Source organism: Hemicordylus capensis, chromosome 3, assembly GCF_027244095.1.
Source record: "Hemicordylus capensis ecotype Gifberg chromosome 3, rHemCap1.1.pri, whole genome shotgun sequence".
In the NCBI taxonomy this organism is placed as follows: Eukaryota; Metazoa; Chordata; class Lepidosauria; order Squamata; family Cordylidae; genus Hemicordylus; species Hemicordylus capensis.
The window spans coordinates 50024512-50044043 of record NC_069659.1 but is presented as its reverse complement, the minus strand read 5'-3'; the positions used below and the strand labels follow the sequence as shown (position 1 = coordinate 50044043).

General features: G+C 45.3%; 1 protein-coding gene across 10 annotated transcripts in view; it reads left to right on the top strand.

The window, feature by feature from the left end:
• The window catches only part of QTRT2 (queuine tRNA-ribosyltransferase accessory subunit 2), a 39970-nt gene that overhangs the window by 8920 nt on the left and 11518 nt on the right, over nt 1-19532 (top strand). For 8 of the 10 annotated variants that reach the window (XM_053312808.1, XM_053312813.1, XM_053312814.1 and 5 more), the window contains exons 4-6: nt 1218-1294; nt 11538-11747; nt 13881-14080. In XM_053312808.1, coding sequence (XP_053168783.1) covers nt 1218-1294; nt 11538-11747; nt 13881-14080 — 487 coding nt within the window. Of the gene's footprint in view, nt 1-1217; nt 1295-1373; nt 1440-6558; nt 6844-11537; nt 11748-13880; nt 14081-19532 lie in introns of those variants that run through there. The other 2 variants (XM_053312815.1, XM_053312816.1) reach the window with 2 other exon arrangements.

The following is a 19532-nucleotide window of genomic DNA, read 5'->3' as shown; positions in this document are numbered from 1 at the left end:
TGTTGTGCACCAACAAAGGCACCAGAGCCTCTGGATGGTGATATAGAAATGTAATATATAAGTAAATGCCAACATCAACCTGCCTTCCTTGCTGGCACTATTCTTCGTACCTGTGTCTGAGGCCACCATGGAATCCTAAAGATTGTGAAGAAGGTGCCGCTGCTGGGCTCGGCCAGCGCATGCCGCTTATTGGATCCGGAACTGAACCAAAGCAGGGAGTGAGACAGAGGCCAAACCAGGCTCCATACCGTCACTGTGGGTGGAGTGGCACCACCTCACTTTCAGCACTCCTGGCTTTTTAGAAAGCTTCCTCCATGGCCATGAGCCGGAGTGGAGGTGGTGCCTCTCCACCTGCAGCGATGGCGGGGAGCCCTGGTCATCCTCTGCCTTGTCCTCCACTTTGGTCTGTTCCAGCTCTGGCAAGTGGCATTTGCTGGGCCAGCCTAGCAGCAGCACCTCCTCCATGAATTCAAGGGATGCACCTTCCACTGTTGTCCCGGATTGGGCCTGGCAGCTGTGGCAGCAAGTGAGGGGGTCTGATGTAGCCCGCGGGGGCCAGGCCAGCAAGAGAGGAAAGGTGGCTTGTTGCCTTTGGCAGTGCCCCCTCCCCAAGGCTGGTGCCCCAGGCAGCTGCCTGAGTTGCCTGACACTAAGAGCAACATCTTCTATCCCTTTACAAGTTTGGGTGAACTCTGCTCATAATTATAGAAGAGATGGTTTAAAAGCATTAAACATTTACACTGTGCTACAGTTTGAAATCCTGCTCTAGCTTTTAGCTTTTTTTATTTTTTAAAGCTCATTCTCTTATTTTGATATTCATTATCCTTTAAAGCTCTGGGTTGAAGTAGCTTTATCACTAAGGCAAAAATGTCTAGCGTCAGCTGTCCCAAGATTATTTTTGTAGGAGATGTGCGGCTGAGCTGTCATTTAGTCATTGTGGTGTTAGCAGCAATAGAATTAATCAAATGAAAACCCAAAGGGTACGTGTTGCATACAAGGCTTTGAAATACATCCTTTTTGGCTGTCGTCTTTTACTCCTGGAAGGAACGCACAGCTGATCAGCAGAATGTCACAGCAACCAGAGAAATGAATTGACTTTTGGCAGTCTTCCAGACAGGATTAGTGCTGTACACCTTTTGTCGTTATAATCCATATCTTAGATAGTGTGGCCTTTGTAGTCTGTATATTAAAGGACAACATTTTAATTTTATATCCAGGTATGCCAGATTCTGTACTGTACTGCTCACTCCATGACCCAGTTAACTCCTCCCCACCTGGCTTCAACAACAACAAGGTATAGTGGATGTTTCCGACATTTCCGCTTCTAAAATTCAGTGAAGTGTCATGCTGCTAGTTACATTTTTCCCATCTAGGAGTCCTAGGGGACAGTGGCAGCAGCAATGGACTGGGGTGAAGAGGGCCAAGCAGCAGGAGCAGAGGTGATCATTTTTTTCCTTTTTGCAAAGGAGCCAGCAGGAAGACAATTATATGTATGGAACTGTGCCTAGAAGCCATGGAGAGGAGACATGCAGCCAGACACAAGCTCTACTTCTGAACTCCAGAGCCTTTTATAGATGCTGCCAACACATTTCACAACTGTTGCCACAAGGAGGGCTAGAAACTTGCTTTTTAAGCATACATACATATAAATATTTATATGCCGCTTTTCGACTAAAGTTCCCAAAGCGGTTTACACAGAGAAAACAATAATAAAGTAATAAGATGGATCCCTGTCCCCAAAGGGCTCACAGTCTAAAAAAGAAACAAAGTAGACACCAGCAGCAGCCACTGGTGGGATTTAAGCAATCACTAAAACCCTGAATGCTGAGATTTTCAGGAAAGCAAATCCTTTGTTATATATTACTTTCCTTGTTCATGGAATCAAATAATATAAACCAGGGATTCCCGACCTTTTAAAAACAAGTATACTCCTTCTGTCGCAAACCTTCAGCTCAGGTACCCCATAGAGTTTTTTTGTATGTGTGTACATTCTCTCTCCCTCTCCCTCCATCTCTCTCTAAGGTTAAATTTATGAGTCAGGCTATTCCAGTGACTGGCTTAACATTAAGACTCATTTTCCCATGGGTACCCCCATTGAAATTAATGGAACAAGTAAACTTGTCCCATTGATTTCAGTAAGACTGCTTATGAATAACTTAATCTGGCTGTAAGCCAGTGAGTAGAGTAGCCCATCTCATAAATGTAACATTTAAATTTGTGTAACATATGTGTAACATACATTTGTAACATACATGTTTAACATATGCACATACATACTTAAAAACACATATTTAAGTGTTACTGTTATGGGGACAGGCTACTACAGTCACGGCTTCACATCTACACAAACTTACTTATAAACTGTCTTATTGAAATTAATGGGACAAGTTTGCCTATATTAATTTTAATAGGAGTCTGCAGTGTTATTTTTTCTCAGTCAGCTGAAGGGAGGGAGATGCTTAGCTTCAGCACGTAGCCTGCTAATCAGGAGCAGAAGAGGAGGGTCTTCACTCTCCTCCCTCTCCTTCTGCAGTAGACACATCACTGTGGACATGTTGGCTTCAAGCTAGCAATCCTCAGATGGGGACTAAATCATGCAGCTGAGGCGTGGGAGGCAGGTGGGCTTCAATTACCCCCTGAGAGCCCTTAAAATACTCCCTGTTGAGAACCCCTAATCTAAACAATTATTCAGTAAGAACAGTTCTTATTTTCTGTATTGGCAGTGTAACAAAATAATTCCTTCATTGATTTTTAAAACAAATTATGTCTGAAGTTGAACATTATTTCCCCCCCATCCTCTCTTAGGATTTAAAGCATATGTAAGATACCGTACTGTGACTATAGATAGCAATATACATATACCTATTATATTCTGATTTGGGAGGTACAGAAAGGAAAATTCTTTTTGCCGGGAATGGAATCTGTGGAAAAGTTTGTATGTGTGGTAATTGCTGGAGTAATTGTCCCAGAGAACAGAGGCTTGTTGTTGATTACTTTGGCCGATGTATCAAAGCTTAAATTAATTGAGTGCCTCTTTTAATTTTAAAATTGAGTATCGGTTAAAGCAGTAAACCCTTGTTTAATGCAACTGTCTATCTATGCTCAGTGCCTTTTAATTATCTGTAGATGGGTTTGAGTTGTAGTATGTCCTCAGTCATGACAGCTCCAATAGTTAGCTCTTTTAGGCCTTGTCAGGTCTCCAACCGAGCTCACTCCAAATTCCAGGATGTGTTTTTATTTTATTTTATTTTTCATTGGTTGGATTACTGAATTCTCCCTCCCCTCCCCCACCTTTTTGGGCTTTAACTTATGCTGCCACCATATGATAAGGTTTGTTACCCTGCCCTTAGTGAATATATCCTCTTAGTGATGTAGCCTTCCGAGTGCAGGACAAGAATAAATGTTAAGTACATATGAAGAAACAAAGTACATTTGAAGAAGCAAAAAATGAATTGTAAAACACCTAAGAACAAGTTTATTCTTGGTTTAAAATAACAGAATATCTGCAAAGCAGGGCACATAAATTTCATTACAATGTTGCTATTTGGTACAGTTGTGAAGCAAAATACTAGGTGCCCTGATCTTGTTTTTATTTATTTTTATTTATTTTTTTTGCATTTATATACCGCCTTTCGTTAAAAAGATAACCCCAAGGCGGTTTACAAAAGTTAAAAACATACAATAAAAAGACAATAAAAACATCATGTTAAAAGTATAAGAACATATAAAAACATTCATAAAAACAATACAACAAATACAACAAATAAAAACACAGAGGAGCCGCAGTAGAAAACGATCATGTAAAAGCCTGGGTAAAAAGCCAAGTCTTTAAAAGTTTTCTAAAAGCCGTGATGGAGTCCGAGGAACGAATGGCCACTGGGAGAGCATTCCAGAGTCTGGGGGCAGCAACAGAGAAGGCTCTGTCCCGAGTGCACGATAGCCGGGCCTCCCTCATTGTCGGCATCCGGAGCAGGGCCCCCTCAGATGTCCTTGTCAAGCAGGCAGCAACCCTTGGGAGCAGGCGGTCCCTCAAATACCCCGGGCCCAAACCATTTAGGGCTTTAAAGGTCAAAACCAGCACCTTGAATTGGACCCGGAAACGAACAGGCAGCCAGTGCAGCTCTTTCAAAATGGGGGTGATATGTTCCCAACGGGCAGCTCCGGATAAAACCCTCGCTGTCGCGTTTTGCACTAGCTGCAGTTTCTGGATATTCTTCAAAGGCAGCCCCACGTAGAGCGCGTTACAGTAATTCAGCCGCAACATGACTAAGGCGTGGGTAACCGTGGCCAGATCTGCCTTCTCGAGAAAGGGACGCAGCTGGCGCACCAGCCGAAGCCATGCAAAGGCACCCCTGGCCACCGCCTCCACCTGAGCTTCCAAAAGCAGAGCCGGGTCCAGTAGTACCCCCAAGCTGCGTACTTGCTCCTTCAAGGGGAGTGCAACCCCATCCAGAACCGGTAAAATCTCCTCATCCCGATTGGCTCTCCTACTGACCAACAGTACCTCCGTCTTATCTGGATTCAATTTCAGTTTGTTAGCCCACATCCAACCCATCACGGCCTCCAGCCCCCGATTCAGGACATCCACCGCCTCCCTAGGATCAGATGACAAGGAGAGATAGAGCTGAGTGTCATCTGCATATTGCTGACAACTCAGTCCAAATCTCCGGATGACCTCTCCCAGCGGCTTCATGTAGATGTTAAACAGCATGGGGGACAAGACCGATCCCTGCAGGACCCCACAGGCCAACGGCCACGGGGCCGAGCAGTAGTCCCCCAGCACCACCTTCTGAACCCTCCCCTCAAGAAAGGACTGAAACCACTGCAACGCAGTGCCTCCGATTCCCATACTCGAGAGGCGGCCCAGAAGGATACCATGGTCGATGGTATCGAACGCTGCCGAGAGGTCCAGCAGAACCAACAGGGACGCACTCCCCCTGTCTAGTTCCCGGCCTAGGTCATCCACTAGAGCGACCAAGGCAGTCTCAGTCCCATATCCGGGGCGGAAGCCAGATTGAAAAGGGTCCAGATAATCCGTATCATCCAAGACCCTCTGCAGCTGGGATGCCACCACACGCTCTATCACCTTGCCCAAAAAGGGGAGGTCAGACACAGGTCTATAGTTGTCCAGGTCGGAGGGATCAAGGGAGGGCTTTTTTAATAGAGGTCTTACCACCGCCTCCTTAAGGCACGATGGCATCCTGCCCTCAATGAAGCATTAACGATCACCTCCAACCATCTACCTGTCCCCTCCCTGGCAGCTTTTATTAGCCATGAAGGGCAAGGGTCAAGAGCGCACGAAGTCGCCCGCACACTGCCCAGGATCTTGTCCACATCCTCAGGCTGCACCAACCGAAAAGAATCCAACACAACAGGACCAGATGGTACCAAAGGCACGTCTGCCGGAACTGCCAAAACTCTGGAGTCCAGGTCAGCACGGATGCAAGCAACTTTATCTGCAAAGCGACAGGCAAACCGATCACAAAGAGCTGTAGATGACTCCTCCCCCATTGTCCGGGGGGATGTGTGGAGCAAGGTTTCACCACACGAAACAGCTCTGTTTGCCTGCACTGAGCAGACGCAATGGAGGCAGAGAAAAAGCATTTATTCGCCGCCCCCACCGCCACGGAGTAGTCCCTAAAATGGGCTCTAGCCCGTGTTCGGTCGGATTCGTGACGACTCTTCCTCCAGTGTCGTTCTAGCCGTCGTCCGAGTTGCTTCATCGCCCTAAGCTCCGAGGAAAACCAAGGAGCAGAACAGGCTCCACCAAGCCAGAGAGGGCACTTGGGGGCAACCGTGTCAACAGCCCTGGCCATCTATCCATTCCAGAGATCAACCAAGGCCTCAACAGGGTCACCAGCTCTGGACACTGGAAACTCCCCGAGGGCCGTCTGAAATCCAAGCGGATCCATAAGCCTCCGGGGGCGGACCATCTTAATCGGCCCACCACCCCTGCAGAGGGCAGACGGAGCAGTCAAACTAAACCCCACCAGGTGATGATCTGTCCATGACAAGGGAGTGGTCTCAAATTCCCCCACCTCCAGATCATTTATTTCCCGGTCGGCAAAAACCAGATCCAGAGTGTGTCCCGCTACGTGGGTAGGGCCCGATACCAATTGAGACAGGCCCATGGTTGCCATGGAGGCCATGAAATCCTGAGCCGCACCCACTAGGGGGGCCTTATTGTCACATATAATCCATAAGTTTACTAAATGATCTAGGACAGGTGTATATTATCTTATTTGTGAAACTTGGTGCTGAATCCCAGACTTTACAAACCCAAGGTACTGCCCCAGTTCACCACTGGTTTCCTACAGTCTCTGATCAACAAATCCCCAATTTTTACAAAACACCCTGAACAAACTCCCTTGCTCAGCCTCATAGAGGAGTTCTCACATTAAGCTCTTCTTGCCCTACCACACTTTCCCTATCACTTCCCTAACACTCCCCTCTTCCCAACTTTCACCACCTGTCATTCATTTTTTAAAAAAAAAATTCCGAACATTCCATACATTGTTTCCATGACAACCTTTGCTCTCCCACCCCTCTAAAGCCCTCTGTTTGTGGACATCTTCTTACAGGCCTACCTGTGATACTAGTGAAGTCTGTGCTTGAACAACCACTATGGTTCAGTGCTTTATTTTCTAATAATAAAATACAGATTATGAACACAGTGGCCATGGAAGATAGTCTAAATCGGGGTGAAAAATACTTGACCCATACGCCATGTGTTCTCTTTGGACTCTTATCCGTAATATGCCACTGATCATTATTGTACAGCCTGTACAAAGTTGGCTTTCTGTTTGTTAAGATGTGGCTGCAAGTCCTGTTCCTATGTTAAAGGTGAATGTTAAAGCTTATGTTAAAGGTGATGAAATAAACTAGGGACTGTTGCTAGTGTTACTGCCCACACAACTGACAGTGAATTGTAAATTTAAATTTAGCTCTTGGTTAAATAATTAGAATATTTACGTACTGCTTTTCAACAGAAAAGCGGTTTATAAAGAAAAAAAAGAATAATAGGAAGAGGATGGTCCCCCGTCCCCAAAGTGCTCACAATCTAAAAAGAAACACAAGGAAAACACCTTCCACAGCTACTAGGGGAATGCTGTCTTGGGCTGAATAGGGAGATTTGCAGTTATAAAGGGTGCCTCTTTGCCTGGTATACATTACCGTGTCTTTTGAAATAAACACATAGTTCAACATCTAATAATGGAGAACATTTGAGAATGTTCTGTCCCTGAAGAAACAGCAGTTCATCACTACCCAAACCAAGTGTTTTTCTACTTACAGAGTTGAGGGTCCGAATATAAAAGTTAGGCTTCTAGCTCTTTCACAGACTTCTGGGTATCTATGACAAGCTGACATCTGTCCTTCCCATCTCAGTTTTTACAGCAGCCTTGTGAAATCTGTCAATTTCCCTTATCTTATTGTAGTGATGGGGAGTTCAGATCAGATTGCAGAGGCTGATTCACAAATATATGGGCATTATTTTAGGACTCTCCACTGAATCTGTGAATTATCTCCCATGGAAAAAATGCTGGTGGACACCCAGAACAAGAAACTACTTCAGCAAGGACTTCATGGTAGTGCAAAACTGTTGCACTAGTTAGTATCACTAAGTTTGGAGCTTGCCCTACCAGTTGCACAGCGGTGGCACACCTCATTTGTTTAAATGGGATTATTATTTTTTTTTGCAAGAGCACTTTTAGACAATCCCTGCAACTTAGTTTCAATGCAACTAAGTAAACTTCTTGCACTCCCTCACATTTGCTTGTTCCACAAGACATTTGTTGCTCTGGATGTTAGCCACTGTGTTTGAGGTTATGTTTGAGGTGAGCTGGTATACAGGCCCTGTCTGTGGTGTCTTAATGGTCATAGCTGTCTTACACATGCAAGTCATCACTTGATTTTGTCATATGTGAACTGTCCATAAGTCTCCTTAAGTCTTCCTTTCAGAAAGACAGTTGACAATTTTAATTACTTATTTAAAAGTATTTGGAACTCCCACTGAAAACAGCAGCTTGATTCCATAGTTGTCCAAACCAATGCAGTATTCCAGTTCAACTGTTCATTTTTATTTTGTGTACAATTGCTATAATGTAATTTTGTGGATTGTTTGGAATAGAGGTTTGGGCTTAGCAAACATTGCTAATAGGGGTGTGCAATTCGGATTTTCGGGTGATTCGGCTCGGACCCGAGCCGAATCACCCCCGTTCTGCTTTGTGCCCGAATCTGGGTCACCCGAATCACCCTTGATTCGGTTCGGATTCGGATTTAATCCGAATCCGAATCGATTCGGGGGGTAAAAAGGGGCCCAGGGGCAAAATTTTGGGATGGGGTGGTAGTGCCCAATGGGTAGAGTCTACCACCCCAATTTCAGGGGGATTGGGCAAAGTCCTGATTTTTTGTGAATTTTTAAATTTTTAGTGACTTTGGGGCAGTTCGGGGGCATAGCATGGGATTTGGGCAAAAGGAGTGGGGTGGGGTGGTAGCGCCTAATGAGTGCAGGCTACCACCCCAATTTCAGGGGGATTGGGCAAAGGGCTGATTTTTGGTAAATTTCTGAAAATTTCATGTCTTTGGGGCAGATTGGGGCATATTGGGGCAGAAAGTGGGGGCTGGGGCAGAATAGTGGGGTGGGGTGGTATTGCCTAATGGGTGCAGGCTACCACCCCAATTTCAGGGGGTTTGGACAAAGGGGTGATTTTTTGAGAATTTTTGAAGTTTTGGTGACTTTGGGGCAGTTTGGGGGCAGAAAGTGGATCTGCCCCAAAAGAGTGGGGTGGGGTGGTAGTGCCTAATGGGTGGAGGCTACCACACCAATTTCAGGGGGATTGGGCAGAGGGCTGATTTTTTGAGAATTTTTGAAGTTTGGGTGTCTTTGGGGCAGATTGGGGGCAGAAAGTGGATCTGCCCCAAAGGAGTGGGGTGGGCTGGTAGATAGTGCCTGATGGCTGGAGGCTACCACCCATCCCCAATTTAAGAGTGATTGGGCAGAGGGGTGAATTATGGTGAATTTATTTGTATGAGGTTTGTCTTCATAAGGTGAAGTGTGCTAAATTGATTACTTCCTCATATTATTCATAGTAAAGGAAAGTGTGAAAAAGTGAAAGTGGGGTCATGAGAGTTGTTTAATTGAAAAAAATCTCATTTGCTATGATAGAATTAGAATTCACACCTCAGAAAAAACTTCTGAGGTGTGAATTCTCATTCTATCATAGCAAATGAGATTTTTTTCAATTAAACAACTCTCATGACCCCACTTTCACTTTTTCACACTTTCCTTTACTATGAATAATATGAGGAAGTAATCAATTTAGCACACTTCACCTTATGAAGACAAACCTCATACAAATAAATTCACCATAATTCACCCCTCTGCCCAATCACTCTTAAATTGGGGATGGGTGGTAGCCTCCAGCCATCAGGCACTATCTACCAGCCCACCCCACTCCTTTGGGGCAGATCCACTTTCTGCCCCCAATCTGCCCCAAAGACACCCAAACTTCAAAAATTCTCAAAAAATCAGCCCTCTGCCCAATCCCCCTGAAATTGGTGTGGTAGCCTCCACCCATGAGGCACTACCACCCCACCCCACTCTTTTGGGGCAGATCCACTTTCTGCCCCCAAACTGCCCCAAAGTCACCAAAACTTCAAAAATTCTCAAAAAAATCACCCCTTTGTCCAAACCCCCTGAAATTGGGGTGGTAGCCTGCACCCATGAGGCACTACCACCCCACCCCACTATTCTGCCCCAGCCCCCACTTTCTGCCCCAATATGCCCCAATCTGCCCCAAAGACATGAAATTTTCAGAAATTTACCAAAAATCAGCCCTTTGCCCAATCCCCCTGAAATTGGGGTGGTAGCCTGCACTCATTAGGCGCTACCACCCCACCCCACTCCTTTTGCCCAAATCCCATGCTATGCCCCCGAACTGCCCCAAAGTCACGAAAACTTTAAAAAATCGCCAAAAATCAACCATGAACCGAATCACCCGAATTTTTTTTGCCCGAAATTCGGGTGATTCGGCTCGTGTCCGAAAAAATTTGGGGGACATCGGGGGTGATTCGGTTCGGCCCCGAATCACCCGAAATTGTTCGTTTCGGGCACAGATCGTTCTGTGCCCGAAATTTTTTGCACATCCCTAATTGCTAAGTGTGTTGCTAGGGGGCTGAAGCTTCAACTGGGCTGCTGAGAGTACTTTTAGGGGGAGAGAGAGAAAGTGATGGTTGGGAGTTATCAGTTAGAGCGGGGTAGCCAGTCTTGACTCTCCAGCTGTTGTTGAACTACAAAAAGGTTGCCTGCCTTTGAATTGTGCTACCTTATGTGGCGCAATGGGGAAATGCTTTACTAACAAGCAGAAGGTTGCTGGTTCAAATCCCCGCTGGTACTATATCGGGCAGCAGCAATATAGGAGGATGCTGAAAAGCATCATCTCATACTGCACGTGAGGAGGCAATGGTAAATCCTTCTTGTATTCTACCAAAGAAAACCATAGGGCTCTGTGGGCACCAGGAGTCGAAATCGACTTGGCACACTTTACCTCTGAATTAGAGGGTTATTGTTGCCTAAGGGTCATGAAGAACTGGTGAGATGTAAGAAGGAAAACCTAAAAAGGAAAATTGTGGGTCATCAAGAGGAAAGCCCAGAAAAGTGCCAAAGGGAGAATGATGATTTCTCAGGGCAGAGGGTTGGGTGCTTTCTGGGGCGAGAACCTGATCCTGTTGATAAATCATCAGAATAGAAGATTCTATGAAGATTCTATTCATCAGACCAGTTCCTGCTCTTTGGGGGGAAAACTGGGTGCATGAGTTCTTGAGTTGGTGGCACATGAAAAATGAGCCCTCATAAAAGTAAATAAACCAGATAAATGGTCAGAAATCTGGGACAACTTCCATGACTTATTCTTAAAATGAGAATCCTATTGATTTACCCACATCACTTGTTGCAAAGGTATATATTCCTTCTCCTCTCTCCTTCCCCCTCCCTTTTCTTCTTTTCTTCTCTCTTCTCACCCCTCTTCCTCTTTCCCTCCATCTTTCCTTTCTTTTCTCATCTCCCACCAGCCAGTGCAACACACAAAGGCTGGCTTGGGGAGGCAAGGTTGGGCTCGGAGCTGGGAGGGTGGGGGTGGGGGTGGAATGGGAAAGATGTTTGTAAAATACATAATGTCCAAAAAATCCTAAATAAAAAAAGGAAAAAAACCACACTTCAACAGACACATTTTGATAGTTGTAAAGAGGAAATACGAAAAGGAAATGGGGAAATTTGATATTTCGACTTTAAGAAATGTGCATAGGCAGGTAAGTGCACATAGTTAATTATGCCAGGTTCGGGGGTAGTATACAGGGGCATTCAAGTCAAGTGTGTCATTTTCAACAGCAGCTTTTCCTTTGTGATTCTGCCCTGAATTTTCAGCCTGGAGAGAGTAAAAATGAAAGAGAAGGTTGTGTTCCATTAGCAGGATCTTTGTCATAAGTTGATAATTTCCCAATATCTCTATTTAAGCTCACTGTATCTCTTGTCCCCACAGACAGTTTCTATATGGGGCTATGCAGGGCGAATGGAAATAACAGCTTCAAAGTTCATGGACATTCAATTGGCTTTCCAGCCAGACTGGTTCCAGTGCCTCTCAGATGGAGACACTATTGCTGGAGCAGTTTCCAAGAAGAGGGCAAAGAAGTCTGTGGATCGATCACTGTCCTTTTTGGATGAGTGCCTACAACTGCTGGAGAAATCTCCAGTAAGAACTTAATATGTTTGATCCATTATCACAGCACTTCCTGACATAATGTCAGGAGCACATAATAGATTTACTGTTACAGCTTGGTCTATGTTGAAGTCATTTTGGTCTGCAGAATAGAATGGACGTATCTAAGTGAGCTGCCATTGCATCTTCCTCTCCCACATTCTGCACTCTTTATCTGCATTGAGTAGGACTGAAAACAAGTTTTGGTTTCCCCTTATATTAACAAAATAAGGGGAAACCAAAACTTGTTTTCAGTCCTACTCAATGCAGATTTCACCATACATGTGAAATATATCCAGAGGTGCACCTAGGTAATTTTGGAGCCTGGACCTAAAGGCCTTTGGAGCCCCCCCCCCACTTCAAATTAAGTATCATCATGCTCGGCCAAGCAACAAACACCACCTGGGACAGACTAAAGAGGATTTGGGGGCCCCCAGGGGCTGTGGAGGACCTGGACTTTGGCCCCAAAGTCCAGGGGTAAGAGCGCCTCTGAATATAGCACAGATTGACTTCAGTCCCAGTTCTTTCATGCTCTGCACAACAATCAAAGGCTTCTTTGCTAAGAAACACTAATTGGTGCCACTTCACACTTTCTTTGCTGTAATCCCTATTAAAGGCTATATACCATCACACAAACACCCTGGGTTTGTTTTTTTTAAGAACATAAGAAGAGTCTTGCTGGATCAGGCCAAAGGCCAATCCAGTCCAGCATCCTGTTTCACACAGTGGTCTTCATGACCCATTTGGCATTTATTAAGATATGCAAGCATGGACATTGGTGGTTATTATTCTATGTATTACCTCATTTGCTATCTCCTGATGTATGCACATATGTGAACATATAGCTGATTTATATTATTTAAGCTATGTATATAAAATTTACATTTGTATATTTAGTATTTGGGATTTCACACATTCAATCGTGTATTTTTACCGTTTATAGTGTTGTGATTATTTCACAATTGGAGATCTTGATTTTTGTATTATAATGTTTTCAGTTTATATATTAGATTTTTGGCATCTTCAGGGGAAGCAATTTTCTTCATGATGGTTTATACATGCATTCTCTCTAGAGAGTCCTATAGAGAGGTTCTATAGATATACACAGTCTGTTGCATTCTTCAGACTTTATTTCATTAGTCTGACACGGGGGATTTCTTAGTCTTTGGTCACACAGTGGCCCACCAGATGCCTCTGAGAAGCCCACAGGCAAGAGAGATGAGGGCATGCCCTTTCTCTTGCTGTTGCTCCTCTGCAAATGGTATTTGGAGGCAGCTTGCCTCTGAGGCTGGAGGTGGCCTTTAGCGACCACACCTGTTGACCTATTCTCCATAAATTTGTCCAAGCCCTTTTCAAAGCCATCCAAGCTAGTGACTGTCACCACATCCCCCGGCAGCTAATTCAGTTAATTATGCGCTGTGTGAAAAAGTACCTCCTTTTGTTGGCCCTACAATTCCCAGCCTTCAGTTTCATGGGATGACCCCTGGTTCTAGTGTTGTGAGAGAGGGAGAAAAATTATCTTTGTCCATTCTCTCTACTCCATGCATAATTTTATAAACCTCTGTCATGTCTCCCCTCAGTCATCTTTTTTCTAAACTAAAAAGCCCCAGATGCTGCAGCCTTGCCTCATAGGGAAGGTGCTTCAGGCTTCTGATCATCTTGGTCGCCCTCTTCTGCACCTTTCCCAGTTCTACAATGTCCTTCTTAAGATAGGCTGACCAGATGTGGCCACAATATCAATTTGTATATGGGCATTATAATATTAGCATTTTTATTTTCAATCCACTTCATAATGATCCCTAGCATGAAATTTGCCTTTTTTTACCACTGCCACTCACTGAGTCAACACTTTCAACGAGCTGTCCACCGCAAACCCAAGATCGATTTGCTGGTCAGTCACTGACAGCTCAGACCCCATAAGTGTACATGTGATGTTGGGGTTTTGTGCCCCAATATGCATCACTTTACATTTGATTTCTTTTGACCTCACTGATGCAACAACACTTGCAAGGAAGATTTAAAATACCTCCCATCCAGATTCTGTGCCAACATACATACATACATACATACAGATGTGAGCCAAATGTCATATTTATTTCTTATATTTCTATCTTTCTCGCAACCCAGGAATTGCAACAGAGCATGATGATTGGGGTTATAGAAGGTGGAGATGTGTTGGAGGAGAGACTGAGATCAGCTAGGGAAACTGCCAAGCGACCTGTGGCTGGCTTCCTGCTGGATGGCTTTCAGGGAGATGCTATGGCCAAGGAGACCAAGTTCGAACTGTTGTCCGCAGTTACAGCAGAACTTCCAGAAGATAAACCAAGGTCAGAGCTAAGTGCCCATTTCATCATAAGTTCCCTTTCTGATGTAGGTTATGATTACCTTGGCCTGTCTGTGAATAGTCCTCCAGACTGCAGCTATTCTTTTACATGCCATTGGATGTAGTGTTATGTACTGTTGAAAATCAGATTTTGATCACTTAACTTGGGGAAGCTGGAAGCAAGATTTGGGGTGAAGTTAGAACAAAGGTTTGGCTCATTTCCCTCCCTGCCACCCATATAGCTCTGTGCTGAATCCAACACAGCTGAATCCAAATCCTAACTTAATACTTTCTAAATCTGCCTCTTTTCCGGATTATGTCTGTCATAAAAGTAGTTTCAAGGGAGGAGACTTAGGCCAAACTACATGTTACATTAAATGTTACAGGCCCTAATATGCTTTACTTTTCTTTACTGAATAGCAGTCATGATGCTATTTGTCGGGGAGGGGAGGGAGGAGGGAGGAAAAGAGAGGAACGTTAACCCTTTGCTCCTGCTGCAGTCCCAATTTAGGTCTAAGGGTGTATTTTTCTCAGGAGGCCAGCCACCACTGGCCTCCCATGGTGTCCATGGGAGTTTTTACCCTAAGGCAAATAGCTGTGGGTAAGTGGGGATGGTTCCAGTTTAGGACCGGGGTGTGTGTGTGTGTGGAGGTGAGGGGCAAAGAGCTGAATCCCTTCTTCCCTAAGCTGTGGTCCCAATTCAGATGAGCCTCCTTCCTATGGCTGCTCTTAGTAAAGAAACTGAAGTACATCTGAGCCAGTTATGCATGCAGTTCTTAACCATGTTGCAAAACCATTACTGAATTTAATTTGATAACCTCCGTCAGGGAAGAAGGAACTAAATACAAGATAGGATAGGATACAAGATGCAGTGACATGTATGCAGTGCGATGAAAGAATTGACCAAGTTGCACCTAATTCTAGTTGTTAGTAATAGTACCCACAACTTGTAATTGACTAAATAGCACATTTTCTAATGCATTTTTAAAACAAAAACAGGTTAATATTAACACCAAGATTTACATGATCAGCTGTTGGTAGCACAGATAGAAATTAGCATGTTTCCAGACTAGACATTTTGAATGGAGGTGGGGAATTGTAGATTAATTTCTCTCCCTAATTAACTATTCTGATCCAAATAATGATGCCCCTTCTCAGTGTCTTGTGCTAGGAGACCTGGGCACCTCTGCTAAATGCAAACAAGCAGCTTCTATGCATTTTTCCAGTATTTTTGTGTCAAGTCTGAAAATATGTAAATGGACACAATTTTTGTGTGTGCTTTGTGATCTGGAGATCAACACTTTATTGCATTTGGGAATAGTGTGGCTTCTACTTTAAATAATATCCCTTTTGCAATAGAATGCTACCAACTTCTTATATTGGCTGGCTGTAGAAGATCATTCTAAAGGCTTCTCTAGAGACAATTAAAATGTTGGACATTTCTCTAGGCAGTATATTTTTGAATAAATTATCTATTTCCCTCAAGAGATGTGTGTTTTCAGCACTGGAAAGCAAGCAAAGCATATCTATCAGAGAAAAGGTCTGCTAAACATTGGGGAATTGCTGTAGGAAAGGGGCTACCTTGCTTGTGCATTGTACCTTTTTTTAAGGGCTACATGAGCACCGATGCATTTAAGTGATATGAAGGGAAGAACTGGGTCTCTAAAGGAAAGGGAAAATGTTAACGTTACTGGGGCATGTGGGTGGGCGGATAAAAGAGTTGCATCACTAATTATCAGTGACCTACATGCCTTGTAGGGAGGAGGAGGTTTTAACATCTGCTTCCCAAAGACATTGGCTGCCCAGTGGTGAGAGCCTGAGTGGTTACTGTCCACTGTTGTCAGCTTGCCAGCCTGAGTGCCCCCTAGCTTGTGGGGCGGTGGCTGCCCTGCAGGTGAGTCTGTTTGGGATCGGGGCCAGAGGGGGTGAGTCAGCAGTTCCTGAGGGTCAGCTGCTCAGAGTAGCCATCTTTCTGGGCTTATAAAGGACTGCTGCACTGTGGCGGCGGGCCTGCCACTGGTGAGGGCCTGGTGATATTTTTTGGCTTCTGTTGTTTTTGGATCCTGGGTTTTTCAGATGTGTCTTGGTTTGTCTGGAGATGGGGAGACAGGGGTTGTGTCCACTGACTGTGGGATGGCTATTCCAGTGGTGGTGGGGAATCAAGGAAGTAAAGTTGGCAGATCAGCACGTCATTACAGGGGAAGGGAAGTCAGAAATCTACCAGCTGTTTCCCCTTCTGGCTGCCTTGCCAGCTCTTTGACCTTGGGGAGCAGTGCGAACCTCCCACAGACTCTCACCTTGCTCCTCTGTAATGCCAGGTCTGTCCAAAATAAGTTGGAAACTATCCATGATTTGATTCTGGATGAAGGGGCAGACCTGGTATGTATTACAGAGACTTGGTTGGGGGAGGCTGATGGTCCAGTCTGGTCCCAGCTTCTCCCTCCATGGTGCTCTGTTGAGGAGCAGGTGCGGGGACAGGGGCGGAGAGGTGCAGTGGTTGTGGTCTATAAGAATAACCTTTCCTTGACCAGGATCCCTGTGGAAGTGTCTGACCATATTGAATGTGTGTACCTAAGTTTGGGGACCAGGGATAGACTGTGACTTCTCTTGGTGTACCGATCACCCCGCTGCCTAGTGGAGTCCCTAACTGAGCTGACGGACTTGATCACGGGTTTGGCGCTGAAGTCTCCCAGGTTTGTGGTGCTGGGGGACTTCAGTGTCCACTATGGGACTGTTTTGTCTGGGGCAGCTCAGGAGTTCATAGCGGCCATGACAACTGTGGGCCTTTCCCAAAGGGTCTCGGGACCGACGCACATTGCAGGTCTCAAGCTTGATCTGGTCTGATGACTCTGCTCAGGGTGGTGTTCCGTGGGTGGGGACTCCTGTGATTTCCCCATTGTCATGGACGGACCACCATCTGGTTAAGGTTGGACTGGTAGTCACACCCCACCTTCGCAGGGGCGAGGTGCCCATTAGAATGGTCTGCCCGAGGAGGTTATTGGATCCAATAGGGTTCCAAGAAGCCTTGGAGGGATTTTAGTGCTGGCTCTGCTGGTGATCCTGCAGGTGGACAACTGGAACAGCAAACTCACCAAGGCAGTAGACATGATCGCACCTAAGCGTCCTCTCCGACCTGCTTCAAAACTGGCTCCTTGGTATACGAAAGAACTACGGGGGCTGAAGCGGCGAGGTAGACGACTGGAGCGCAAGTGGAGGAAGACTCGACTTGAATCTGACAGATTACAACATAGAGCACATTTGAAGATATATGCTCTGGCAATACGGGCGGCAAAGAAGCGATTCTTTTTGGCCCGTATTGCATCCGCAAGTTCACGTCCGGCAAAGTTGTCCAGGGTTGTGAGAGGGCTAGTGAGTGCCCCTCCTCCCTTGAATCAGAATTTGGAACCATCTATTACCTGCTGTGATGTGTTTAATGATTTCTTTGTGGATAAAATCTTTTGTATACAGGCCGACTTGGATTTAGATCCCACAATTACTGCAGTGTCTGAATTGGAGGTGTCCAGCGACTCCTCTTATGTGGTTAGGCTGGATCAGTTTCAGTTTGTGAGTCGTGAGGATGTGGACAAGCTGCTTGGAGCGATATGGCCTACCACCTGTGCTCTTGAACTTTGCCTGATTTGGTTAATACTATCTGACAGGGTGGTTGTTGTAGAAGGCCCGGTAGAGATCATAAATGCTTCTCTGAGGGAGGGCAGGATGCCTCCTTGTCTTAAGGAGGAAATTATTAGACCACTTCTGAAGAAGCCTGCCCTGGATTCCTCAGAGTTGAGCAACAATAGGCCTGTCTCCAACCTTCCGTGACTGGGCAAGGTAATTGAGAGGGTGGTAGCCTCCCAACTCCAGGCAGTCTTGGATGAAACTGACTATCTAGACCTGTTTCAGACCAGCTTTCAAGTGGGCTATGGGGTGGAGACTGCCTTGGTTGGCCTGATGAATGATCTCCAATTGGGAATTGACAGAGGAAGTGTGACTCTGTTGGTCCTTTTGGACCTCTCGGCGGCTTTCGATACTATTGACCATAGTATCCTTTTGGAGTGTCTGAGGGGGTTGGGGGTGGGAGGCACTGCTTTGTGGTGGTTCCACTCTTACCTCACGGGCAGATTCCAGATGGTGTCTCTCGGGGACTGTTGTTCTTCAAAAACTGAACTTCGGTATGGTGTCCCTCAGGGCTCCGTATTGTCTCTGATGTTGTTTAACATCTACATGAAACCGCTGGGAGAGATCATCAGGAGATTTGGTGCAAGGTGTTATCAGTATGCTGATGGCGCCCAAATCTATTTCTCAGTGTCAGCGTCATCAGGAAAAGGCATAACCTCCCTAAATGCCTGCCTGGAGGCAGTGATGGGCTGGAAGAGAGGTAACAAGCTGAGACTGAATCTGGATAAGACAGAGGTACTTATTGTGCGGGGTCGGAACTCAAGAGATGATTTTGATCTGCCTGTTCTGGATGGGGTCACACTTCCTCAGAAGGAACAGGTACGCAGTCTGGGGGTGCTTCTGGACACAAAACTCTCCCTGGTGTCCCAGGTTGAGGTGGTGGCCAGAGGTGCCTTTTATCAGCTTCGGCTAATACGCCAGCTGCATCCATTTCTTGAGATAAATGACAGTAGTACATCTGCTGGTCACCTCCGGATTTGATTACTGCAATGCGCTCTATGTGGGGCTGCCTTTGTACATAGTCCGGAAACTGCAGTTAATTCTGAATACGGCGGCCAGATTGGTCTCTGGGTCATCATATCACTCCTATCTTAAAACATCTATACCGGCTACTACCGGTATAGTAAGTTTCCAGGCAGAGTACAAGGTTTTGGTTATAACCTATAAAGCCCTAAACAGCTTGGGCCCTGGATATTTAAGAGAACGTCTTCTTCGCTATGAACCACACCACCCATTGAGATCATCTGGAGAGGTTCTTCTGCAGTTGCCACTGGCTCATCTGGTGGCTACTCAGGGACAGGCCTTCTCCATTGCTGCCCCGAGGCTTTGGAACACACTTCCTGCTGAGATAAGAGCCTCCCCATCTCTTACAACTTTTAAAAGGGCAGTCAAGATGCATTTGTTCACCCAGGCTTTTAATTAAATACTGTTTTAATTGTGTTTTAATAGTTTTAACTTTTTAATTTTAATTGTTGATATGTTTTAATCTTTTATTGGCTGTTTTTATTGTTTTGTAAACTGCCCAGAGAACTTGAGTTTTGGGTGGTATAGAAATGTATTAGATAGATAGATAGATAGATAGATAGTGTTGCGCAGGATAATGCTGTTGTGCTAGCACAAGGACTTAGCGCAGTGTTAAGGGACTTCTGTTCCAGACTAGTTCTTGTGCTTGCAGAAGTTATTGAAAAATTACATAGCATGTTGCAGAACGTGCTGCACAACTTGTAGCACAGCCTAGCATGTGTCCAGGAGAAGATATTCCACAAGCAATTGCACAA